This window comes from Mustelus asterias, chromosome 16 (assembly GCF_964213995.1).
Source record: "Mustelus asterias chromosome 16, sMusAst1.hap1.1, whole genome shotgun sequence".
Classification (NCBI taxonomy): Eukaryota; Metazoa; Chordata; class Chondrichthyes; order Carcharhiniformes; family Triakidae; genus Mustelus; species Mustelus asterias.
This window is the reverse complement of record NC_135816.1, coordinates 91,553,553-91,581,014: the sequence shown is the minus strand read 5'-3', so window position 1 is coordinate 91,581,014 and position 27,462 is coordinate 91,553,553. Positions and strand designations below refer to the sequence as shown.

The 27,462-nt window shown below is 44.1% G+C and overlaps 1 protein-coding gene across 1 annotated transcript in view; it reads right to left on the bottom strand.

Annotated features, from left to right (window-relative positions):
• Window positions 1–2,549: 2,549 nt before the first annotated feature.
• The window catches only part of LOC144505287 (uncharacterized), a 48,273-nt gene continuing 23,360 nt past the window's right edge, over window positions 2,550–27,462 (bottom strand). Inside the window, exons 2-3 of the mRNA XM_078231361.1 lie at window positions 12,435–12,659; window positions 2,550–4,774 (exon numbers count right to left, since the gene is read on the bottom strand). Of these exons, the coding sequence (XP_078087487.1) occupies window positions 3,865–4,774; window positions 12,435–12,659 (1,135 nt within the window). The 3' untranslated portion in view covers window positions 2,550–3,864. The remainder of the gene's footprint in view (window positions 4,775–12,434; window positions 12,660–27,462) is intronic.

The following is a 27,462-nucleotide window of genomic DNA, read 5'->3' as shown; positions in this document are numbered from 1 at the left end:
CGGCGCATGCACAGTAGTTCCCCCATTGCCGGCCTCCCTATTGCTGGCTAGCCCCACAACTCCCATTGCTGGTCTTCCAACCCACCCCACTCACCGATCGCTAGCTTCCTGGACCTCTGCGGGCCTATGTCTGCACCCCCACTGTCGGGATGGTCCCGATCCCCACCCCGGCAGTCCTGACCCCTCCCAATCCCGATGTCCAGACCTGATCTTCCCCCCAATACTTCCAATCCATCCTTTCCCCCAGTGGTAGCCCCGAACCCACCCGGCAGCCCTGACCTCTCCCCCCCCCCCCCCCTCCAGATGGCCAGTCCTGATCATCCGCATTCCCTCTCCCAGTGATCCCAAGTACAGAGTGCCCCCCCCGCACCGATCACCCCCCAATTTGCCACACTTCCTCTGACCCTACCCCATTGATAACACCAGGAGCCTGATGGGCAGTGCCATGGTGCCACTTGGGCAGTGCCAGGGTGCCAGGTTGGCACTGCCCAAGGAGCACCCACCTTTCCTCCAACCTCTCTAGGGGAGCTCAATGGCTTCTCTTCTCTCCAGTGGGATCAGGCCACACAACGGGCTGGGAGAATCACCCGCTATATTCATATGAACTGTGGCTGCAAGAGCAAGTCAGAGGCCATGAGTTCCATAGTAAGTAACTCACCTCCAGTCTCCCCAAAGTTGGTCTACCATCTACAAAATGCAAGTGAAGAGTGTGCTGGACTCCACTTGCCTGGGTGAATGGAACTCCAAAAACTCAAGAAGCTCAAGGCCATCCAGGACAAAGCGTCCCGCTTGTTTGGCACCCCTTCCACAAACAAACATTCCCTCCGCAACCAACAAACAGTGGCAGCCATGTGTAACATCTACAGCAATTCATCCAGTTTCTTTTGGCAACACCTTCCAATTGCATGACATCTACCACCTAGAAGGACAAGGGCAGCCAATTAATGGGAACGTCACCACATGGAAATTCCCCTGAAAGCCACTCACCATCCTGATCATCATTCTTCTCTTTTGCTGTGTGAAAATCCAGGAGCTCCCTTCCTAACAGCACTGTGGGTGTTCCTACACCACACCAACTGCAGCAGTTCAAGATTGCAGCTCACAACTGTCTTCCCAAGGATAATTATAGACAGCTGATAAATGTTGACCTGGCCACCGACAGCAATAAAATAATGTAAAAATATCATTTCAGGATAAAAATGACTGTCAAAAAAGATAAACACTTTTTGAGAACAAGTGTCTTGACGGTTAAAGACACTAAAAACATTTCAGGATTAATAGAAAATCAAGGGTTTGAAAGGAAGCAACTTAAAATAATCACAACCAGCAGAGAAAAATTACTAGGAAAATTAATGGGACTCGGCAATATACAAGTCCCTTCGACCTGATGGACTGCATCTCGATGTCTTAAAGGGAATGGCTGCAGGGAAAGTGGATGTATTGATTGTAATCTTTCAAAATTCCACAGATTCTGGAAAGATCCCAGAAAACTGGACATTTGGTGATACTGTTAGTCAAGAACGCAGGGAGAGAAAAGACCACTTACCTCAATATCTGTCATTGGGAAAATGCTGGAGTTCTTCATTAAGGAAGTAGGCAGAGTCAACATGGTTTTGTGAAAGAAATCATGATTGACAAATTTATTAGAGAAATGTGAAAATGCAACAAGCAGGGCAGATATCGGGAAACCAACAGATGTAATGCATTTAGATTTCCAAAAGGTATTCTAAAAGGTGCCACATAAAAGATTACTATACAAGATATTAGCTTCTAATGTCGGCAAAATACATACAGCCATAAAGTTTTACAGCACAGAAAGAGGCCCTTTGGTCCATTGTGTCTGCACCAACCATCAAGCACCAATCTATTCTAATTCAATTTTCCAGCATTGGGTCCATAGCCTTAAATGTCATGGCATTTCAAATGATTATCTCAATATTTCTTAAATGTCGCGTTTTCCCTCCTCTGCCGCTGTTTCAGGCAGATTTCCAGATTCCCAACACCCTCTGGATGCAAACATTTTTATATGGAAACATAGAAAATAGGAGCAGGAGGAGGCTATTTGGCCATTTGAACCTGTTCTGCCATTCATTATGATCATAGCTGATCATCCAACTCAATAGCCTGATTCTGCTTTCACCCCATATCCTTTGATCTCCTTCACCTCAACTGCTATATCCAACTGCTTCTTGAAAATATTCAATGCTTGGCCTCAACTACTTTGTGTGGTAGCAAATTCCATAGGCTCACCACTCTATGGGTGATGAAATTCTCCTAATCTCTGTCCTAAACCGTCTACCCTGTATCCTCAGACTGTGACCCTTTGTTCCAGACACCCCACCATCACGGACATCTTTCCTGCATTTACCCTGTCTAGTTCTGCTAGAATTTTATCATAGAAATCATAGAAACCCTACAGTACAGAAAGAGGCCATTCTGCCCATCGAGTCTACACCAACCACAATCTTACCCAGGCCCTACCCCCATATCCCTACATATTTACCCACTAACCCCTCCAACCTACGCATCTCAGGACACTAAGGGCAATTTTTAGCATGGCCAATCAACCTAACCCGATCATCTTTGGACTGTGGGAGGAAACCGGAGCACCCGGAGGAAACCCACGCAGACACGAGGAGAAGTTTCTATGAGATCCCTCTTCATTCTTCTGAACTCCAGTGAATACAATCCTAACCGACTCAATTTCTCCTCATACGTCAGTCTTGCCGTCCCAGGATTCAATCTGGTAATCCTTCTCTGCACTTCCTCCACAGCAAGAACATCCTTCCTCAGATAAGGAGACTGCACACAATATTCCAGGTGTGGACTCACCAAGGCCCTGCATCGAGACATCTCTGCTCCTGTACTCGAATCCTCTTGCTATGAAGGCCAACATACAGTTTGCCTTTTTAAACTGTCTGTTGCACCTGCGTGCCTACCTTCAGTGACTGGTGTACAAGGACACCCCAGGTCTATGCATCTGGCTAATCTTTTATTGCCCCAAAATCTTGAAATGCTGAGTTAGTTCCCAATTGGTTGTCTTTACCCCATAAGAGATCCCTTTTATTGTGTAGCTCTGTCTTTGTTGTCCGGTGCAGGAAGATGTGCACAACGTGCAATGTGCTCATAGCTTTACTGTTATCCTGAAATCCCCCCACTCCTTTTGGTATCCTTTCATTATCCATGCAAAAGGAAACAACAACTACAACGATGACAATGATTGATAATCTGAACCACTTGTATAAATATTTGCTAGTCTTTTCTGTATATGTGGAATAATGATCACTCTATACTGTACTAGATTTTGTGGATTTGTTGGGTCTTGCGGGAAAATGTAAAATGCAAAACCTTCAATAAAAATTTTCATTAAAAGAAACTCTTCGGCAACTCACAATATGCAGCCAGATCATGTGTGCAAACATCAGAATTCACCAGGTCATTCGATTTGATTCGGTGATTCAAAAACACTTGCTGAATAATCCTGAGTGCACTAAGAATTACAGTAACAGCCAATGTAGAATGATCAGTTGGGCTCACAATGTGCTTGCCAGAAGCAGTGTATATTCACAAACAGGGACCGGTCTTCAGCAAGCAGAAGGAACATGTCTAGGCATTGTGCCATTTCTGAATTAAATAAAAGTCCGAGGGGTAATAGTTCACTGGAGAATTCTCTATGTCAACAGGTCATACACTCAGATTTGATTTGTTAATCAATTGTGATGCAATATAAATTGTTACTTCCTTTGAAACTGACATGCTTGCATCTGTCTTGATGAGTGCAGGATGAAAAGCTTCAACAATATGTTTCCCTTTTCCTCAATAATACTCAACCAAACAAGTAGCTGCAGAATTGGAGCAGTGCAGTCAAAAGTGAACTTGCTGGTGCTTCTCTAGGTAGGATGATCGGCTGAATCCCTTACCACACACAGAGCAAGTGAAGGGCTTTTCCCCAGTGTGAACTCGCTGATGGCTTAGTAAAGTGGAAACTTGTATGAATCCCTTCCCACACACTGAGCAAGTAAATGGCTTCTCGCCAGAGTGAAGCCGCTGGTGGCTTAGCAGATGGGAGGCTTGTATAAATCCCTTTCCACACACAGAGCAGATGAATGGTCTCTCGCCAGTGTGAACTCGCTGGTGTGTCAGCAGGTCGGATGACTGATTAAATCCCTTCCCACATTTGGAGCAGGTGAATGGTCTCTCTCCAGTGTGAACTCTCTGGTGTGTCAGCAAGGTTGATGACCGAATGAATCCCTTCCCACACGTGGAGCAGGTGAACGGTCTCTCCCCAGTGTGAAGTCGCTGGTGAGCCAGCAGACTTGCAGACTTGGCAAATCCCTTTTCACACACAAAGCAGGTGAATGGCCTCTCCCCAGTATGAACTCGCTGGTGTCTCAACATATTGGAGGCTTGAGTGAATCCCCTCCCACAAATGGAGCAGGTGAAAGGTCTCTCCCCTGTGTGAACACGCTGGTGTGTCAGCAGGTTGGAGACATGATTGAATCTCTCCTCACAGACATAGCAGGTGAATGGTCTCTCCCCAGTGTGAACTCGCTGGTGGGCCAGCAAGTTAGATGACCGAGTAAATCTCTTCCCACACACCGAGCAAATGAATGGTCGCTCTCCAGTGTGAATTCGCTGGTGTGTCAACAGGTCAGATGACTGAGTAAATCCCTTCCCACACTCAGAGCAGGTGAATGGTCTCTCCCCAGTGTGAATTCGCTGGTGTCTCAGCAAGGTTGATGACTGAGTAAATCCCTTCCCACACTTGGGACAGGTGAGCAGTCTCTCCTCAGTGTGACCTCGCTGGTGTCTCAGCAGGTCGGATGACTGAGTAAATCCCTTCCCACACACAGAGCAGGTGAATGCCCTCACCCGGGTGTGATTGCGTTGATGAATTTCCAGCTCAGATTGATGACCAAATCCCTGCTCACAGTCCCCACATTTACATGGCCTCTCCTCAGTTTGGTCACATCCATGCCTCCCCAGGTCAGATGATCGTTCGAAGCCACATCCACATACAGAACATGTGTACAGTTTGTCCACACTGCAAATGCTGCTCTTCTCTTCCATATCATCAAAAATCTTCAGGTTGTGATGCCTGGTTTAAGCCAGACTGAGCATCCTGTCTGCAGTCTTTTTCCCTGTCAAGGAAATCTCCATCAGGAATAACTAAAAACTGCAGCAGGAATTCATTCAGATCAAACAATATACTAGTTTTATCGATATGTTGCTCCAGAAACTGCTGTCTCCCGTCTCCGTTTAGAAATCAGTCTCCCTCAGAATGCCTCTGTCCCTTTAAATCATAAGTGATTATCGAAGGACAAATCGCCCTTTCAATATGCCGGGCGGCTGCCGGGAGACGCGCATGCTCAGTTGGTTGAAATTACAGTGCCGTTCCGGCGCCTGCGCGCTGAATTCCTGAGAAAGGCGGATGTTGAAAGGCCGAAGGACTGAAAATGAGTTTCCCAAGATTGAGTGAGTGCGAGGATGGCGGAGAGGTGGACAGACAAACGGAGAAAGAATCAAATAAAATATAAACCTGACAGTCCGACCGGGCTAATGTATCACCGAGTGAAACAAACGCGGCCGTAGCGTCGAAACGTAGACCACGTGATGCCAGAGATTCGCTGATGCCGTGAGTGACGTGAACGAAGACCAATAGCAACAGAGAGGGGCGGGGCTGGAGGACCAAGGAGGTGGCGGGTCCTCCAAGCAATGGCGGCGGGGTAAGAGGGTGTCTCGTGGGAGCTCAAGTGCCGATTGTGAGGCGCTGCTCCAGGCGAGAGCAGCTGAGTGAGCAGAGAATTGGAGAGGCACAGAGCCAGGGGAGTCACAGCCAAAAAACACACATATATTTTAAAAATATTGTTATATGAACATGCTAAACTATCGGTCCGATGAAACTTCTCATTTGTAAACTGATCAACAAGTAATTTGCAAAAGAAGCAAATGTGATGTGAGGCAAACTTTTTCACATGAGTGCTTCGGGCCTAGAATGAACTGCGTAGAATTGTGGTGGAAGCAGGTTCATTCGAGGCATTCAAGATGGCATTTAGATAATTATTTGAATCAATGTTCAGGGTAATGGCACTAATTCATGATGCTCGTTTGGGAGCTGGTGCCGACATGATGGGCCAATTGGCCTCATACTGCCCTATAACCAGTCTGCGGTGTATGTGTTTGAAAGTAAAAGGCTGAGGATGCTGGGAGATCTGCAATAAACAAAACAGAAAATGCTGGAAAAACGCAGCAAGTCAAAAAGCACCTGTGGAAAGAGAGTTAATGTTCCAAATCCAATACAAATCTTCATCAGAATGAACTGGAGCCAGGAATCTGAAACCCTTCCTCCTGCAACAATTCTCCTTTGCTAATTCCAAAGGAGAGTCATATTGGATTAGGAAATGCTAACTCTGTTTCTTTCTCTAGTGTTTCTCCTTGGTGTGCTGAGCTTTTCCAGCATTTTCTGTTTTCGTATACTTTTTTCTTCTTTCATATATATTTCAGGATGTTAGTGTTGCTGGCAAAATGTGCATTTCTTTCGCATTGCTAATTTCCTTTGAGAAGATGGTGATGAGCTGCCTTCTTGAGCCACAGTAAGAAGTTTAACAACACCAGGTTAAAGTCCAACAGGTTTATTTGGTAGCAAAAGCCACACAAGCTTTCGGAGCTCTAAGCCCCTTCTTCAGGTGACTCACCTGAAGAAGGGGCTTAGAGCTCCGAAAGCTTGTGTGGCTTTTGCTACCAAATAAACCTGTTGGACTTTAACCTGGTGTTGTTAAACTTCGTACTGTGTTTACCCCAGTCCAACGCCAGCATCTCCACTTCTTGAGCCACTGCAGTCCATGGGAAGTTGGTGCACCCACAGTACTGTTAGAGGGTGATTTTTAGGATTTTGACCCAGCAATAGTTAAGGAACAGTGATATAGTTCTAGATAGAATGGTCTGTAGCTTGGAGGGCAACATGCAGGGGTATCTGCTGACCTTGTCCTTCTAGCGGCATGGTATGGTGGCACGGTAGCACAGTGGTTAGCACTGCTGCTTCACAGCTCCAGGGTCCCGGGTTCGATTCCCGACTCGGGTCACTGTCTGTGTGGAGTTTGCACATTCTCCTCGTGTCTGCGTGGGTTTCCTCCGGGTGCTCCGGTTTCCTCCCACAGTCCAAAGATGTGTGGATTAGGTTGATTGGCCAGGTTAAAAAATTGCCCCTTAGAGTCCTAGGATGTGCAGGTTAGAGGGATTAGCGGGTAAAATATGTGGGGGTAGGGCCGGTGTGGGATTGTGGTCGGTGCAGACTCGATGGGCCGAATGGCCTCCTTCTGCACTGTAGGGTTTCTAAATATGTGGGGGTAGGGCCTGGGTGGGATTGTGGTCGGTGCAGACTCGATGGGCCGAATGGCCTCCTTCTGCACTGTAGGGTTTCTATGATTTCTATGAGATTTTGGAGGTTGCAGGTTTGGAAGGTGCTGTTGAAGGAGCTTTGGTGATTTGTACATCTCGTAGATGCTACTGTGCATCAGTGGTGAAGGGGGTGAATGTTTCAGGCTAGCTGATCGAGATCCTGGGTAATTCAAAAAAGATTCCAAGGCTTGAACATATTCTTTTGGTTGCAGAGAAGTGTTCCCTGTTTATAAACGTATGTCGCTTCTAAAAAGTGTCAATGACTCATATTCCAAGCTAGGCTGATGAACCGCTGATTTTGTTCAGACAATAGCACTCAAGATTTTTCAGCAAGAGATGGTCCATTGCAGAATCACATCTAACAATAGTAGAACATGGCAGGTTAATATGGAGCTGGAAACTTGATGCAGAATGGAGGGCTCAAGGTTCCTGAGGCATTGAAATAAGACCTGGAGCACCGCAACCAAGCTGGGGCAAGGGTCTTCACAGGATGTTTGCTGGTGCTACAGGGAAATATTTCAACTTAATAACTCCACTTAATCTATGATTCTATAATATTACAGAGTAATTGGGAAAATTATTGCTCCTTCACTGGGGTCACTGAAACAAACATTTCCCCCTTTATTAATTTAGACCATAAAGTTGTTGGTTCAGAAATACGCCATTCAGCTCATCAGGTTTGCTCTGCCATTCAATGAGATCATAACTGAGCTGGAATGATAATCCTCAACTCCACTTTCTTGCCTCATCCCCATAATCCTTGATTCCCTTACTAATTTAAAATCTGTCTTTCTCAAGCTTGAACATATATAATGACATAGTCTCTGCAGTAAAGAAATAGTTTGGTTTCTAATAGTTGTTACATTGAAGCCTAATTTTAATAACACCAGAAGATGGGATACGCAACATGTCCCCAATGTTAAGGTCAGCCTGATAAATGTTCCCTGGTGCACTTTGTACTATTATTTTACAGAAGTTGGCAGACTCGCACACGTGCCATTAGGGATTTTGCAAATCGATTAATTCATCCTTGTATCCTTTGAGCTTCTTGCTCTTTGCTCCAGGTTCTGTGATGGTTCTCAGCATGTATTTCAGCTTTAGCCACCATATCTCTGTCTGAGATGTCACATTCATAAAGCTACAGGTGACATAGTGGCAGAGTGGTTAGCATTGCTGCCTCAGCGCCAGGGACCCAGGTACGATTCCGGCTTAGGTGATTCTCTGTGCAGAATCTGCACGTTCTCTTATGTCTGTGTGGGTTCCCTCTGGGTGTTCCGGTTTCTTCCCAGTCGGAAAGACATGCTGGTTAGGTGTATTTGCCATGCTAAATTCTCACTCCGTACCTAAACAGGTGCCGGAGTGTGGGAACTAGGGGATTTTCACAGTAACTTCATTGCAGAGTTATGTAAGCCTACTTGTGATACTGATCAATAAACTAAACTCTCAAACAATGAAAACCATCTCAAGTATGTAATAGGACAGGAATAATTTCTGATCTCACAGTAAAGTAGCTGCAAAGTAGCAGTGATAATAACATTGTTTAAATTTGCATTCAATTTGAAGGAAAGATGATTGGGTCTAAGATTAGTGTTTTAACCTTCAAGAAAGTACTGTCAAAACTGACATGGAAAAATAGATTAAGAGGTAGATCAGTAAAAATACTGTAGTTGATGTTTAAGTATATATTTCAGATTGGACAGAATTTTAAAAAGCAGTTGGAAAATTGGGTGTAAATTAGATTACATTAAAAATCTAGCTCGAGATACAAAAGTAGACAGTAAGAGTTTCTACAAGAATTGAAAAAGAAATGAGTACAAAATGAGTGTCAGTGCTCCAAAGAGAATGTCTGGGAATTAATAATGGACAATAAAGAAAGGCCATATGCTATGAATAGACATTATCTGTCTTCACTATAAAAGGTCTCACAGCACCAGGTTAAAGTCCAACAGATTTATTTGGAATCATGAGCTTTTGGAGCACTGTTCCTTTATCAGGTGAGTGGAGAGGTAGGTTTCACAAAAAACTCCACTGACTTGTGGGGCAGCACGGTGGCACAGTGGTTAGCACTGCTGCCTCACAGCGGCAGGGACCCGGGTTCAATTCCCTGTTAGGGTCACTGTCGGAGTTTGCACGTTCTCCCCGTGTCTACAAGAGTTTCCTTCAGGTGCTCCGTTTTCCTTCCACAGAAAGACGTGCAAGTTAGGTGCATTGGCCATGCTAAATTCTCCCTCAGTGTACCGGCATGTGGCGACTGGGGGATTTTCACAGTAACTTCATTGGAGTGTTAATGGAGGCCTACTTGTGACGAATAAATAAACATTACTTTGAAGGAGCAGCACTCCGCAAGCTCGTGGTTCCAAATAAACCTGTTGGACTTTAACCTGGTGTTGTGAGGCTTCTTACTGTGCCCACCCCAGTCCAATGTTGGCACCTTCACTCTAAAAGACACAACTCACATCCCAGAAATACTTGTAAATCAAGTGGTGAGAGAATTTGGAAGAGAATTTACAATCACCTGGGAAAGAGTACTGGAACTGAAAATTAACGAGTTCCCAGAAGTCCTAATGGACTTCATCCTAGGGTCTTAAAAGAAGTGTCTGTGGAAAGAGTAGATGCATTTGTTGTAATTTTACAAAATTCCTTAGATTTTAGAAAGAAACCCACAACAGATTGGAAAGTAGCAAATGTAACTCCTGAATTCAAGATAGGAGGAAGACCGAGTCAGAAATAAAGACCAGTTAGTTCAACAGCTGTCATAGGGAAATGTTACAATGTGCTGTTTAAGGAGGATATCTTAAGGCACTTTGAAAATCTTAACACAATCAGGCAGAGTCAACATGGTTTCGTGAGGAAAAATCACTCATTTTGAATGCAGTTCTCTGAGAAAGTCACAAGCAACGTAAATGAAGGGGAAATCAGTGGATGCCATACAGTAATACAGTTGGATAACACAGAAAAGTCCCTTTGACGAATCGTGTCTGCACCGACAATAGCAGTAAAGACGTACTAATCCTATTTTGCAGTACTTGTCCATATCCTTGAAGGTTATTATGTTTCAAGTGCTCATCCAAACACGTTTCAAAGGTTGTAAGGTTTCCAGCCTCTGCTGCCTTCCCAAGCAATGCATCCCAGATTCTCACTACCCCCTGAATGAACATGTTCTTTTTCTCAAATTCCCTCTGAATCTTCAACGAAGGGGAAAAATTGCTTAATATTCATACCCCTCATTATCTTATAAACCTACATCATGTCCCCACTCTGCCTTCTCTGTTCTAAAGAAAACAATCCAAGCCTATCCAGTCTCTCCTTTGTAACACAAATGTTCCATCCCAAGCAACATCCTGGTGAATCTCCTCTGTATCCCCTCTCTAAGAACAAAGAACAGTACAGCACAGGAAACAAGCCCTTCGGCCCTCTAGTGCAATCATATCCTTCCTATAGTGAGGTGACCAGAACTGCACAGTACTCCAGCTATGGCCTAACCAACATTCTATACAGCTCCAACATAACCTCCTTGCTCTTATATTCTCTGCCACTATTGATAAAAGCAAGTGTCCCATATGCCTTCTTAACTATCCTATTCATTTGCTCTGCACCTTCATTGATCTGTGAACCAATCCTAGTGTCCTGTCATTCATTAAATATTCCCTTGTTACTTCTTATCTACTGCATCACCTCGCACTTATCAGGGTTAAATACTATCTGCCACTGCTCTGCCTATCTGACCAACCCATTTTATCTTCCTATAACGTGCAGCCTTCATCTTCACTATTAATCACTCTACCAATCTTAGTGTCATTTGGAAACTTACTTCTAATAGCCCCCACATTCTCATACATTTATGTATATAATAGAAACGTTTATGTATATACCAGCACTGAACCTTGTGATCTGCCACTGGACACCAGCCTCCAGTCACAAACAGCCTTCCTCCACCAAATTGTGTCCTGTTACGAAGCCAGTTTTGGATTTATCTCAGCAAGTCTCCTTGAATTCCATGCGTTTGGTCCAGGGGGCTAGTGGAAAGGAGGGAAGTAACAGAGACAAGTGATTGCACTAAGAAGATCCATGAGCTCCTCACATTGTTGTCAGAGGTGAGGTTTGGCGGCGGCGGGGGGGGGGGGGGGGGGCGGCGGGGAGAGGGGGGGGGGGCGGCGGGGAGAGGGGGGGGCGGCGGGGAGAGGGGGGTGGGGGGGGGAGAGGGCGGGGGGGAGGAAGAACACTTCAAAATGAACAAGCTTGTGTTAGAGATATTGAAGACATAATACAACTTTTATTTTGAATATTAAATGAAATGTTGTTTATTATCATCAGAAAAATATTATAATGAACATAGTTTAGTCCTGGATGTGATTAACAGAAATATCCAATCACTGGAGTCAATTGCAAACTCGCTAGTGACTCAGCAGTGTGGATGACCGAGTGATTCTCTTCCCAAACTCAGAGCAGGTGAATGGCCTCTCCCTGTGTGAATTTGCTGGTGACTGAGCAGGTGGGCTGACCGAGTGAATCTCTTCCCACATTCAGTGCAGGTGAATGGCCTCTCCCCTGTGTGCACTCGCTGGTGATTCAGCAGAGTGGATGATTGAGTGAATCCCTTCCCACACTCCGAGCAGGTGAATGGCTTCTCCCCTGTGTGAATTCGCTGGTGTACAGAGAGTTGAGATGATCCCCTGAACCCTAATCCACAGGTAAAGCACCTGAAAGGTCTCTCATCAGTGTGAATACGTTGGTGGGTCATCAGTTCCCCGGAACTTTTATAGCGCTTCCCACAGTCTGAGCAATGAAAAGGTCTCTCCCCTGTGTGAACTCTCTCATGTCTCAGCACATGGGATAACTGAGTGAATCCCTGCCCACACATGTAGCAGGTGAATGGCCTCTCCCCAGTGTGAATCCGCTGGTGTACAGTGAGTTGAAATGATCCCCTAAACCCAGTCCCGCAGTGAGAGCACCTGAATGGTCTCTCATCAGTGTGGGCACGTTGATGGCACATCAGGTCCCCAGAACTTCTATAGGACTTTGCACAGTCTGGGCATTTGAAAGGTCTCTCCCCAGTGTGAATTCGCTGGTGTGTCTGCAAGTTGGAAGACTGAGTGAATCCCTTCCCACACTCGGGGCAGATAAATGGTCTCTCCCCGGTGTGAACTCGCTGGTGTGTAATCAGCTGTGATGATCGAGTAAATCCCTTCCCACAAACAGAGCAAGTGAATGGCCTCTCCCCAGTGTGAGTGCGTTGATGTGTTTCCAGTTCACACGGGTAACTAAATCTCTCCTCACAATCTCCGCATTTCCATGGTTTCTCTGCAGTGTGAATGGTGCTTTTTCCTTCCATGTTCACAATTTGATGCTGTTCAGGTTACAACGGCAATTCCGTCAGGTCCTGATGACGTTTGGTTTGAACTTCCCGACTACAAATCCTCCCCTTCTAATACCTTGTGAAATTGATTGAAAAGAAAAAAGAGAGTCACAGAGAAGCAAGAGGAACACAAAAAATGATTGTGAAATTGAGCTGAATGAATCTGGTAATTTCTGGGGCCGGCACTAGGAAAAAGTGACAATGAGAACTGGAAGGATTGTCATAAAAAGATGAAATGGTTCATTAATGTCCTTTAGGGAAGGTAACCTGCCACCCAGTCTGGGCTGACACAGAACTCTGGCCTTTATGAAAAACAGTAAGAAGTTTAACCAGGTTAAAGTCCAACAGATTTATTTGGTAGCAAAAGCCACACAAGCTTTCGGAGCGGCTTGGGGCTGCGAAAGCTTGTGTGGCTTTTGCTGCCAAATAAACCTGTTGGACTTTAACCTGGTGTTTTTAAACTTCTTACTGTGTTTACCCCAGTCCAACGCCGGCATCTCCACATCATGACTTTATGAAAAAGACAGACAAAGTGAGAATTGGAGCTTATGCACAGGGATTTTATATTTCTAAAACTCAAGCAAAACTTTAACAGAATCTTCCAAACCACTAACCTCCACCTCCTCCAAGGATCAGGGTAGCAGGTGTATGTGAACGCCATCATCTCCAAGTTCCCCTGCAACTTACAACGACGTCCTGACTTTTCTGACTTTCAGTACTGGATTAAAGGAACTTTCCTCTGTTTTGATATTGGGACGATTGAAGTAATCGTCTTCAGTCCCTACTGCAAACTATTTTTTCTTGCCGCTGACTCCATCCATGTCGCGGCCAACTGTCTTGAGACTGAACCAGACTGTTCACAACATATCAAAATATTTCATGAGCTTCCAGACATCCACATCATCACTAAGACTGTGCAGGCCCATCTCAGTAACCGCCTGACTCTAATCTTGTCTCAGCTCATCTCTTGCTGAAATGGTCACTGATTCCTTTGTTACCTCTAGACGTAACCATCTAATGCATTCCTGGCCAGCTTCCCACATTCAACCTCCCTGCAATCCTGAGGTCATCTCAAACTCTGTTGCCTGTGTGCACCAAGTCTTGCTCACCCATCGCCCCTGACCTACAGAGGCTCCCATTTAAGAAGCAACTAAATTTTAAAATTCTTATCCTCTATTTCCTTCATGGCTGCGATAATCTTTATTTCTGTAATCTCCTCCAGCCGCACAATCATCCAAAGACGTATTCATCTAATTCCTGATATAATTGTTCCACAATCGGAGGCCCTTCTTTCAGTTGCCAAGGTGACAAGGTCTGGAATTTCATCTTTAAATATCTCCACCTCTCTATGTTACTTTTCTCCTTTAAGAGTCTGTTCAAAACCTAAGCCACCATGGCAAAACAATGATTAGCGTGGCAGCCTCACAGCGCTAGGGACCCAGATTCAATTCTGGCTTTGGATGACTGAGGAGTTTGCACATTCTCCCTGTATGTGCATGGGTTTGCTGTAGGTGCTCTAGTTTCCTCCCACAGCCCAAAGATGTGCAGGTTAGGTGGATTGACCATGCTAAATTGCCCATTATTATCCAAAGAAGTGTAGGTTAGGGGATTAGCAGGGTTAATATGTGGTGTTGGTAAGATGCTCTGAGTTGGTGCAGATCAGATGGGCCAAATGGCCGTTTTCTGCATTGTCGGGATTCTATGATTCTAATTCATGATTCTCTGATCAATCCTTTGTTCACCTAATAGCCCCATATATGTTGTTGAAGTTGTACAAGACATTGGTAAGGCATACTTGGAATACTGTGTACAGTTCTGGTCACCCTATTATAGAAAGAATATTATTAAACTCGAAAGAGTGCAGAGAAGATTTACTAGGATGCTACTGGGACTTGATGGCTTGAGTTATTAGGAGAGGCTGGATAGACTGGGACTTTTTTCTCTGGGGCGTAGAAGGCTGAGGGGTGATCTTATAGAGGTTTATAAAATAATGACATAGATCAGCTAGATCGTCAATACTTTTTCCCAAAGGTAGGGGAGTCTAAAACTAGAGGGCATAGGTTTAAGGTGAGCGAAGAGAGATACAAAAGCGTCCAGAAGGGCAATTTTTTCACAGAGGGTGGTGAGTGTCTGGGACAAGCTACCAGAGGTAGTAGTAAAGGCGGGTACAATTTTCTATTTTAAAAAGCATTTAGACAATTACATGGGTGAGAAGGATACAGAGGGATATGGGACAAATGCAGGCAATTGGGATCAGCTTAGGGGTTTAAAAAAAATGGGCAGCATGGACAAGTTGGGCCGAAGGGCCTGTTGCCATGCTGTAAACCTCTATGACTCTATGTGGCTCAGTCAAATGTTATAAAGAACAAAGAAAATTACAGCACAGGAACAGGCCCTTCAGTTCTCCAAGTCTGCACCGAGCAAGCTGCCCGACTGAACTAAAACTGCCTACCAAAGAACAAAGAAAATTACAGCACAGGAACAGACTTTGTCACATTTCTGTGAAATGTCTTGGAACATTGTATCACATGTGATAATAAATACAAATTAATGTTGTTGACTTAGACATTATCTCACTAGTCCTTCATTGTTGCTGGATGAAAATCTGGTAACTTCTTACCGAACAGCATTGTGGGAGCTTACCACACGGACTGCAGCGGTCCAAAGTGGTCAAACATCACCTTCTCCACACGAGACTGGGAATTGGTTATATCTAATGGTAAATGTGGAGACAGAAACAAAGTTAACGTTTCAGATGTTCAAAATGGCAATTAAAATGGCACAAATTTTATGGTCAATATAAAGTCAGAAGCGTCAGTGGAATGGATCTTCGTACTGGAAAAAACAATTGCTGATGATGGAAGATACTGTGCCGAGATAAAGCTAGTAAGCCAGCAACACATGATTGGGAGATGAAAAGCGGTAGAAACCTCTTTTGGACATTTACAGAAGTAACAGTAAAATAATAAACACAAGTAAAATTCATCCATTATTAGAAACAGGGGAAACATTTCGAGTCAGGATGACCTTAAAATTTTAAAACTTAGAAATAAAATCCATCACTGTCAGTCCAGGAGAGACATCTTCCCCGCCTGACGTGCATGCGCATGCGCCTTGCTGCACACCGCCCGTTAAAAGACGGCGGTTACGCATGCGCTTTATTGTATGTTTTCCCTTATTACAATGAGGTCGTTACTCTGGCCGTTCAGCGGCAGAAATCTCACTGTCGTCTTCCTGCTCTGGCAAACGTCACCTTCTAATTCTGGAGTCTAAAGCTTATGCACTGTGATTATGAAACCTACACATACCAACGGCACCCAAATTCATCGCTCCCTCCACCCGCCATTTACCGAATCTGGATCCGAGAAAGAAGCTTCTCTCCATGGATCATATCACAGTACGCATGCACCAAACACTTCGCCGTTGCGCCGGCGCACTGATCGCCGGTTGTGTTGATCGGGGACATTCCTGACCGCCGGGAACACTGGGTACAATAGCCGCCATTGACCATCCAAATTATTAAATCTTCATTTGTTTGTTGTTATGGAGTTAGACGAGTTGGAGGGTGCAATAGTGCAGTTAAGAAACAAAAGATATTGAAATTTAGCTGAATAGGCCTTCTATTATCCAAAGGAGGAGAATGGGAATTGGTGGAGAAGCGAAAATCCCCAAAACAGCAATAAAAGATGGGAAACCAATCCCTACAGTCAGATGCGAACTCACTGGTGTCTCAACAGGTGGGAAGAGCAAGTGAATTACTGCCCAGATGCAGAACATTTAAACTCCCTCTGTGACCCGTGACTTTCTGGGGTGTCAACTGTATAGCTTGATTAAAACTGCTGCTGAAGAGAACTTTGTGACTTAAGAACATAAGAACTAGGAGTACGAGTAGGCCATCTGTCCCCTTGAGCCTGCTCCGCCATTCAATAAGATCATGGCTGATCTTTTTGTAGACTCGGCTCCACTTACCCGCCCGCTCACCATAACCCTTAATTCCTTTATTGCTCAAAAATGTATCTATCCTTGCCTTAAAAACATTCAATGAGGTAGCCTCAACTGCTTCACTGGCAGGAAATTCCACAGATTCACAACCCTTTGTGTGAAGAAGTTCCTCCTCAACTCAGTCCTAAATCTGCTTCCCCTTATTTTGAGGCTATGCCTCCTAGTTCTAGTTTCACCCGCCAGTGGAAACAACTTCCCTGCTTCTAATCTATTCCCTTCATAATCTTCTATGTTTGTATAAGATCTCCTCTCATTCTTCTGAATTCCAATGAGTATAGCCCCAGTCTACTCAGTCTCTCCTCATAAGCCAACCCTCTCAACTCCGGAATCAACCGAGTGAATCTCCTCTGCACCCCCTCCAGTGCCAGTATATCCTTTCTCAAGCAAGGAGACCAAAACTGTACACAGTACTCCAGGTGTGGCCTCACCAGCACCTTATACAGCTGCAACATAACCTCGCAGTTTTTAAACTCCATCCCTCTCGCAATGAAGGACAAAATTCCATTTGCCTTCTTAATTACCTGCTCCACTTGCAAACCAACTCCTTGAGATTCCTGCACAAGGACACTCAGGTCCCTCTGCACAACAGCATGCTACAATTTTTTAACATTTAAATAATTGTCCATTTCGCTGTTATTCCTACCAAAATGGATGATCTCACATTTACCAACATTGTACTCCATCTGCCAGACCCTCGCCCACTCACTTAGACGATCTATATCCCTTTGCAGACTTTCAGGGTCCTCTGCACGCTTTGCTCTGCCATCCATCTTAGTGTGATCTGCGAATTTTGACACACTACACTTGGTCCCCAACTCCAAATCATCTATGTAAATCGTAAACAATTGCGGTCCCAACACTGATCCCTGAGGCACACCACTAGTCACTGATTGCCAACCAGAAAAACACCCATTTACCCCCACTCTTTGCTTTCTGTTAGTTAACCAATCCTCTATCCATGCTAATACATTACCCGTAACACCATGCACCTTTATCTTATGTAGCAGTCTTTTGTGCGGCACCTTGTCAAATGCCTTCTGGAAATCCAGATACACTTTGTCTAGTTACTTGAAGAGTAGAGTTGTGATCAATTAAAAGGCTGACATCAAAGCCCGTAACAATACTTCAATTTCTATTACTCCACAACGTTCTATCGTTGGATGCAAATCATCCAATTCCAATTCCTTATCTTTAGTAATTTTGCTTATTGACTGTCTCAATAACCTCCCATTTCACTTTGACTTGGGAAGAATCGTATTCCCTACTGAAGATAGATATATTAATATGTCAATAATACATTAATTTAGCACCTCACGCATGTCACTCCCTCCTTCCATGCGAAAACTTTCGTTGAAGGTCTCTAATCAGCCATACTCTTTTTATCACACTTTTACCATTGATGTGCTCACAGAAGACTATTTTATGTTACAGCCAATCTCTCCTTCCACCTCCATTCTGAACTGTCCATAATCAGTCTTGTTCTCAAGTTGTTTATTCAACAGACATTTCTCCTTTGCGCCCTTTTTTCTCTTTTGTTATTGAAGGAGTTTTAGATTTGTTTCCCCTGCCTTTCTCTCTAGTGAGCAGATAAATTGACTGTAGCCAAACCATCACCTCTTGAAAGGCAGGCCGTTTTTCCAGGCAATCTTTGATTCCAATTTTCATCAACCAGATTTATTCTCATTCCATTGAAGTTAGTCCTCCCCTAACTAACCCTTCAATGTGTCACCTGATGAAGGAGCAGTGCTCCAAAAGCTCGTGTTGCCAAATAAACCTGTTGGACTTTTACCTGGTGTTCCAAATCAGCCCTACTTTTACCTGGTGATTCCAAATAAACCTGTTGGACTTTTATCTGGTGTTGTGAGACTTCTTACTGTCTCCTGCCGGAGGCAATATGGCTGCCAGAACACGTCTGCTCATTTGCACTGCTCTGCACAGAAACCAATGATGTTGCCCCCAGTTTAGGCCTTTGACTTATTTAACCAGAGTCTGTAACCTTAAATGCAGACCTGTAGTCCTCTTTTGACCTGTAGTCCTGAATAAAAACTTTTTTTTCTGCTCCTATATCTTTTTGTAGTCCAAGACACTCAACCTCAGTGTTAACCATTTGATCAATTTTAGTGTCATCCCCAAACTTATGAATTCCTTTCATCCACATTATCATTTATGTCATTTATATAAATGGCAAATAATAGGGGAACCAGCAAAAATCCCTGTGGTATGCCAGTGATCACTGGTTTCCAGTCATTTATGATGTGGAGATGCCGGCGTTGGACTGGGGTAAACACAGTAAGAGTTTTAACAACACCAGGTTAAAGTCCAACGGGTTTATTTGGACTTTTGCTAATAGCATTTACTACCAAATAAACCAGTTGAACTTTAACCTGGTGTTGTTAAAACTCTTACTGTGTTTTCCATTCATTTAAGCAGCCTTCTGACATCACTTGTCTCCAAGAACTGAGCCAATTTTGAATCCACTTTATCAAATTACCATGTATCCCATGTGCATTTGTCTTCTTTATAAGTCTCCCATGTGAGACCTCACATCACAGAAAACAGGCTTCAGGAAGAGTAAAATGAGAAATGCATCATGGAGAGACGACATTATCCTTCCCTTAATTCAAAAGCAAAATAGTGAGGATGCTGGAATCTGAAACAAAAAATGCTGGAAAATCTCAGCAAGTCTGACAGCATCTGTGGAGAGAGCATAGAGCCAACATTTTGAGTTTAGATGACCCTTCGTCAGAGCTATCCTTACCTTGATTTGTCTGGAGCTTACTGGATTTTGAATTCTGCATAGATTTTGCAATTATAGATTTGTTATTTTACTACAACCAATCAGGTTAATTGTTTTTTTAGCAAGAGTCACACCTTGTGGGCCTGACCTACTCTATGTTCAGTGAGACTTAGTGCTCAGGCCTGTGCGCGAAAGCTGGAGCCAATTCCTCAGGATGAATTTCTCATTTGCTTCAAAACAAGATGTGCCCTTTCTGGTGGAATAAAATCCAACCAGTTTGACAAAACACAACAGTCAATTATGTTTTTTAGTTGAATGGTTCTGTTGTCTTTTTGTAAATAGGGAGAAGAGGGTTTGGACATATCAATTATTAATTTTAGAAACTGTGTCCAAAAGCAGCAGCTGCCAGATAATCCCGAACGGCCCTTGCATCACCTGTTACATATGTCACTGATGCCATGTTGAAGGGACCCAGGTGGAAAAAAATTCAGTTCTTTCATGAGTTTCATCTCCACTGTTAAGGTAGTGTGGCAGTTTAGAGTTTGGTTTCAGGTCTTCCTTCAACATTTCAGAAAGGAGTCCCACTACTTCCTTGCTGAGGCTCAGTCTCCTGGCACACATCTCCTCTCGCACCATTTCATATGATGTCCCTTTTCCTGTAAGAAGTTTAACAACACCAGGTTAAAGTCCAACAGTTTTATTTGGTAGCAAAAGCCACACCAAATAAAGCTACCAAATAAACCTGTTGGACTTTTACCTGGTGTTGTTAAACTTCTTACTGTGTTTACCCCAGTCCAACGCCGGCATCTCCACGTCATGACTACCTTTTCCTGTACACAGCGGTAGACAATTGATTCACTTCCGCACCAGGCAGATCTTGTCTCATGATCTCTATACTTCTGTCAAAGCCTCAAAAGAGATTCAGTTATGAAGAGAGATTGGATAGATTTGGGTTGTTTTCCTTGGAGCAGAGGACACTAAGGAGGGACATGATTGCAATATAAAATTATGAGGAGCATAGATAGAGAAGATAGGAAGACGCCTTTCTCCTTTGTGGAGGGTTCAATGACCAGTGGGCATAGATTAAGGTAGGGGGCAGGAAGTTTAGAGGGGATGTGTAGAAAACTTTAATTTGTCATGATGCTGTTAATTCCATTAAAAAGTACTTTAATGTATAAAGTGGGTTTGAAGCCACAGAGAGAGAAAAGTATTTTTAAGTTTTATTTGTCATGAGGATGGTAATTCTATTGAAGGAACTATAATGGATAAAGTGGGTTTGTAATCATCAGCGAAAGTATATTTTAATTTTGCAATGTATTTTAAGCTGTGTTGTTTAAGATCCTCCCTGATGTGATTAACCCTGTTGCCGCCAGATGGCGGAGGTCCCCAGTGGAGGTCCCTCTACAGAGGGGTCTTCCCCCACTATCTCGGAGACCTGGGATAGAGGGTGCTGCACGCAGCAGTCCCGTACAACCTCCACGAGGTTTGCAAAAAGGGTACGCTTGGGAGCCCACGAACTGGTTCATGGGCTCCCAAGCGTGCCCTTTGTGCAATCTTGTGGAGTCTGTGGACCATGTCTACATTATGTGTTATGGGCTGCTCAACATTTTCAGTTTTCTCAAAAACCTTTTATTGATGTTTTGTTTGCACTTCAGCCCCACGCTCCTGATCTACGGGCACCTGGTGCAGAGGGGGGCAGGGAAGAAGGACAACTTCCTCGTGAACCTGCTCCTGGGCCTGGCAAGGCGTTCCATCTGTAGGTCCAGGCAGCGGGCGATCGAGGGGGTCATCCAACCCGACTGTCTGCCCCTCTACCGCTGCTATATTCACGGCCAGGTGTCCCTGGAGAGGGAGCATGCGGTGTCCGAGGGCACAGTTGATGCCTTCCGTGCCCGCTGGGTACTGCAGGTACTGGGGTGTATTATTGACCTCTTTAATCACATTTTAATTTGTTTTAAATTTCCTTTCCGCTTTGTCTTTTGTTCCCCTCCTTTTAGGGAGCTCCCCCTTTTGAGTTGTCCTTAAGTTAGTTTGATTTCATTTATTTGGTTGGACACTAAAAGATGTCCCTGATATGACTGATCCTTAAAAGCCTTAATGATTACTTCAAATGAAAGTTCAATGCCTTAGTTGACACACACAAGCCTCCTGTAAGCTGGTGTGAACTATCTCTGTCAGGAATTGCAGAATCCAGGTCAGATTCAAAATCTGGAGGCATGTTCCACCACTGCTGGTCCATCACTTTGAGCTTAGGTTCGTAAAATCACTGAAGTTCTTTTGAGGCTTCGATGTAGGATGCAGAGATCATCAGAAGAGTCAGGCTACATTTAAAATGTATAATGTCCAAATCCTTCCCTTCCTCTCCCTTCCCCTAGAGTCATAGAATCATAGAGGTTTACAGCATGAAAACAGGCCCTTCGGCCCAACTTGTCCATGCCACCCTTTTTTTTAAATCCCTAAACTAATCTCAATTGCCTGCATTTGGCCTATATCCCTCTATACCCATCTTACCCACGTAACTGTCCAAATGCTTTTTAAAAGACAAAATTGTACCCGCCTCTACTGCTTCATCTGGCAGCTTGTTCCAGACACTCAGCACCCTCTTGTGAAAAAATTGCCCCTCTGGACACTTCTGTATCTCTTCCTTCTCACCTTAAACCTATGCCCTCTAGTTTTAGACTCCCCTACCTTTGGGAAAATAGATTGACGATCTAGCTGGTCTGTGCCCCTCATTATTTTATAGACCTCTATAAGATCACCCCTCAGCCTTCTACGCTCCAGAGAAAAAAGTCCCAGTCTATCCAGCCTCTCCTTATAACTCAAACCATCAAGTCCCGGTAGCATCCTGGTAAATCTTTTCTGCACTCTTTCTAGTTTAATAATATCCTTTCTATGATAGGGTGACCAGAACTGTACACCGTATTCCAAGTGTGGCCTTACCAATGTCTTGTACAACTTGTCCCAACTCCTGTATTCAATGTTATGACTGATGAAACCAAGCATGCTGAATGCCTTCTTCACCAGTCTGTCCACCTGTGACTCCGCTTTCAAGGAACCCTGAACACGTACCCCTAGATCTCTTTGTTCTGTAACTCTCCCAATGCCCTACCATTAACTGAGTAAGTCCTGCCCTGGTTCAATCTACCAAAATGCATCACCTTGTATTTATCTAAATTAAACTCCATCTGCCATTCATTAGCCCACTGGCCCAATTGATCAAGATCCCGTTGCAATCAGAGATAACTTTCTTCACTGTCCACTATGCCACCAATCTTGGTGTCATCTGCAAACTTACTAACCATGCCTCCTATATTCTCATCCAAATCATTAATATAAATGACAAATAACAGTGGACCCAGCACTGATCCTTGCGGCACACCGCTGGTCACAGGCTTCAAGTTTGAAAAACAACCCTCTACAACCACCCTCTGTCTTCTGTCATCCAGCCAATTTTGTATCCATTTAGCTACCTCACCCTGGATCTCATGAGATTTAACCTTTTGTAACAACCTACCATGCGGTATGTCAAAGGACTTGCTAAAGTCCATGTAGACAATATCAACTGCACTGCCCTCATCTACCCTACTCTCATTTAATTCCATCTATCATTCACCTCATTTACAAAAATACAGCAGAACCCTGGAGGTACAGTGGCACCATGGTTAGCACTGCTGCTTGAGCACCAGGGACCCAGGTTCAAGTCTGGCCTTAGATAACTGTCTGTGTGGAGTTTGCATGTTCTCCCCGTGTTGGTGTGGATTTCCTCTGGTGCTCCAGTTTCCTCCCACAGTCCAAAGATGTGTGGGTTAGAATAATTGGGCATGCTCAATTGCCCCTTCGTGGCAGGGGGACGAACAGGGTAAATACATGGAGTTACGGGGATAGGGCCTGGGTGGAATTGTTGTCGGTGCAGGCTCGATGGGTCAAATGGCCTCTTTTTGCACTGTAGTTATTCTATGATTCTAATGTGATGTTACTGTATCTTTAAGAATGTCTTTTTTCTAAACTATGTTTTATGCAGTTGTAAGCAGGCCTTGGGCGGCACGGTCGCGCAGTGGTTAGCACTGCTGCTTCACAGGGCGGCACGGTAGCGCAATGGTTAGCACTGCTGCTTTACAGCTCCAGGATTCTGGGTTCGATTCCCGGCTCGGGTCACTGTCTGTGTGGAGTTTGCACATTCTCCTCGTGTCTGCGTGGGTTTCCTCCGGGTGCTCCGGTTTTCTCCCACAGTCCAAAGATGTGCGGGTTAGGTTGATTGGCCAGGTTAAAAATTGCCCCTTAGAGTCCTGAGATGCATAGGTTAGAGGGATTAGTGGGTAAATATGTGGGGGTAGGGCCTGGGTGGGATTGTGGTCGGTGCAGATTTGATGGGCTGAATGGCCTCCTTCTGCACTGTAGGGTTTCTATGATTTTTGGCTTCAGTTTTTTTTCATTATGGCATGGGTTTGACGGGAGATGTCCTTTTATTGTGGCTTAAACAGGGATTTGTTTATTTTTACTGGATTTCGTGACTCAGGAATTCTATTGTTTTCAGTTTAAACTGTTGTTTAGTTTTAGAAGGGGCATCAAGCTGAAAGGAAGTCTCTCTCCCTCCCTGGTTTTGGAAATTCAGCTGGTTAGTTGAAAGTAAGGTCTTGTCTTTCTGAAGGGGAGAAACTGCTGTTGGTAGCTTGCCTAGAGTCCCTTGTGTTTTGAGAAACTGTTTTGAATCTATCCAGAGAATTGCAGACTTCATCCAAATGATTCAATTCCAGGATCATGGGAGCATTAGTCTATGCTGTATTAAACCTGTTTGAAGGGTCTTGTAATGGGATTGGTTTGATTGGGACAGCTCCTATATTCGTTAAGGGTTATACATTATCGTAGTTATTTTGGTTGCTTGTAATTGATAGAAGTTATTGCTAATATTCTCATTGTACATGTTAACTATATTCTGAAATAAACTTTGTTTGATAAAAGCTCCCTAGTGGGTCATTGAATCATAACTGAAGTGAAACCCATCATGTTTGTCCTAGCCAAATTCAAGATGCAAAACTTATGATCCAGGCAGGCTCCATAAAACACTTTGGTGTTTCTGACCTGAACCATAACACTAAGCATGATGTTAAAGAAAAAAGCATTTCATCTATCAGTGTTAAAGTTTTTAAAAATTGTTAAAGAAATTTTAAAATGTTGAGGTAGTTACATAGAACATAGAACAGTACAGCACAGAACAGGCCCTTCGGCCCACGATGTTGTGCCGAGCTTTGTCTGAAACCCAGATCAAGCTATTTCCTCCCTATCATCTCGAAGTACTCCATGTGCCTATCCAATAGCTTCTTAAATGTTCCTAAAGTTTCTGACTCCACTATCCCTGCAGGCAGTCCATTCCACACCCCAACCACTCTCTGAGTAAAAAACCTACCTCGGACATCCTTCCTATATCTCCCACCATGAACCCTATAGTTATGCCCCCTAGTTACCGCTCCATTCACCCGAGGAAATAGTCTTTGAACGTTCACTCTATCTATCCCCCTCATCATCTTATAAACCTCTATCAAGTCTCCTCTCAACCTCCTCCACTCCAAAGAGAAAAGCCCAAGTTCCCTCAACCTTTCCTCATAAGACCTACCCTCCAAACCAGGCAGCATCCTGGTAAATCTCCTTTGCACTCTTTCCAGTGTCTCCACATCCTTCTTGTAGTGAGGTGACCAGAACTGCACACAATATTCCAAATGTGGTCTCACCAAGGTCCTGTACAGTTGCAGCATAACCTCACGGCTCTTAAACTCAAACCCCTAGTTATTAAACAAAGTGTCATGCTGCAGCTACTGAAGTTAAACGTTGAGTAACAGGTCAATGTCGTATTCATAATGTTATTTTTATTAAATGTTTTCCCATAAACATAACCAAATTCTACAGATGCTTTATTGAAACATCAAAATGCAACATTTAAATATAAAATGATTCCAAATGACCATCGTTAAAGTAAACAAGGCAGAACCCTAACCCTTGTGTGGAGTTTTCACATTCTCCTCGTGTCTGCGTGGGTTTTCTCCGGGTGCTCCGGTTTCCTCCCACAGTCCAAAGATGTGCGGGTTAGGTTGATTGGCCATGCTAAAATTGCCCTTAGTGTCCTGGAATGCGTAGGTTAGAGGGATTAGTGGATAAATATGTAGGGATATGGGGGTAGGGCTTGGGTGGGATTGTGGTCGGTGCAGACCCGATGGGCCGAATGGCCTTTCTGTGCTGTAGGGTTTCTAACAATATTAAAGATAAACACATGGTAGTTCAGATTTTCCATGGCATTAAATGTAAACACTCCTTTGCTCAACCTCATGTAATAAGGTAGCCATGATAAATTGTTCCTTTGTGTCAGGGAGATTAGCAGGGTAAATATGTGGGATCATAGGGATAGGGTGAGATCGTTGGTGTTGCAGGCTCGATGGGTCAAATGGCCTCTTTCTGCACTGTAGGGATTCTATCAGATTATTGTTAGCGCTGGCTTGATGGACCAAATGGCCTCATTCTGCACTGTAACGCTTCTATGATTCTACAGCATCTTACCCAGGCCAATTCACCCACCCTATCCTCGTAATCCCACACACTTAACATGGCCAATCCACCTATCCTGCATATCTCACCAATTTTTACAAATGCACCACAGAAAACATCATTTCCAGATGTATCACAGCCTTGTATGGCTCCTGCGCTGATCAAGACCACAAGACACTGCAAAGGGTTGTGAACAAAGCCCAGTCCATCAAACAAAGCGGCCTCCCATCCATTGACTCCGTTTACATTTCCCGCTGCCTCGGATGAGCAGCCAGCATTATCAAGGACCCCACACATTCTGGACATTTTCTCTTCCACTTTCTTCCGTCGTGAAAGAGATACATAAAATTGAGGTCAAGTACCAACCAACTTAAGAAAAGTTTCTTCCCTGCTGCAATCAGACTTTTGAATGGACCTACCTTACACTAAGCCGATCTTTCTCTTTAACCTACGTGTAAACGCAACACTATATTCTGCACCCTCTCCTTTCCTTCTCCACTATGTACCCTATATACAGTATGTTTTCATCATAGAGTCAGAGATTTACAGCATGGAAACAGGCCCTTCGGCCCAACTTGTCCATACCACCCGATTTTTAACCACTAACTTATTCCTAATTGTCAGCGTTTGGCCCACATTACTCCATACCCATTTTACCGATGTAACTGTCTACATGCTTTTTAAAAGACAAATTGTACCCACCTCTATGATTACCTCGAGCAGCTTGTTCCAGACATTCACCACCCTCTGAAAAAATTGCCCCTCTGCACCCTTTTGTATCACTCCCCTCTCACCTTAAACATATGCCCTTTAGTTTTAGACTCCCCTATCATCGGGAAAAGATGCTGACTGACGACCTTATCTATGCCCCTCATTATTTTATAGACCTCTATAAGGTCACCCTTGAGCCTCCTACGCTGCAGGAAAAAAAGTCCCAGTCTATCCAGCCTCTCCTTATAACTCAATCCATCAAGTCCCAGTAGCATCCTCGTAAATATTTTCTGCACTCTTTCTAGTTTAATAATATCATTTCTATAATAGGGTGACCACACTATTCCAAGTGTGGCCTTACCAATGTCTTGTATAACTTCAACAAAACATCCCAATTCCTGTACTCAATGTTCTGACCAATGAAACCAAGCATGCTGTATCCCTTCCCAACCACCCTGTCCACCTGTGACTCCACTTTCCATAAAACCATAGAACATTACAGCACAGAAACAGGCCTTTTGGCCCTTCTTGGCTGTGCCGAACCATTTTTCTGCCGAGTCCCACTGGCCTGCACCTGGACCATATCCCTCCACACCCCTCTCATCCATGTACCTGTCCAAGTTTTCCTTAAATGTTAAAAGTGAACCGCATTCACCACCTCATCTGGCAGCTCATTCCACACACCCACCACTCTCTGTGTGAAGAAGCCCCCCACTAATATTCC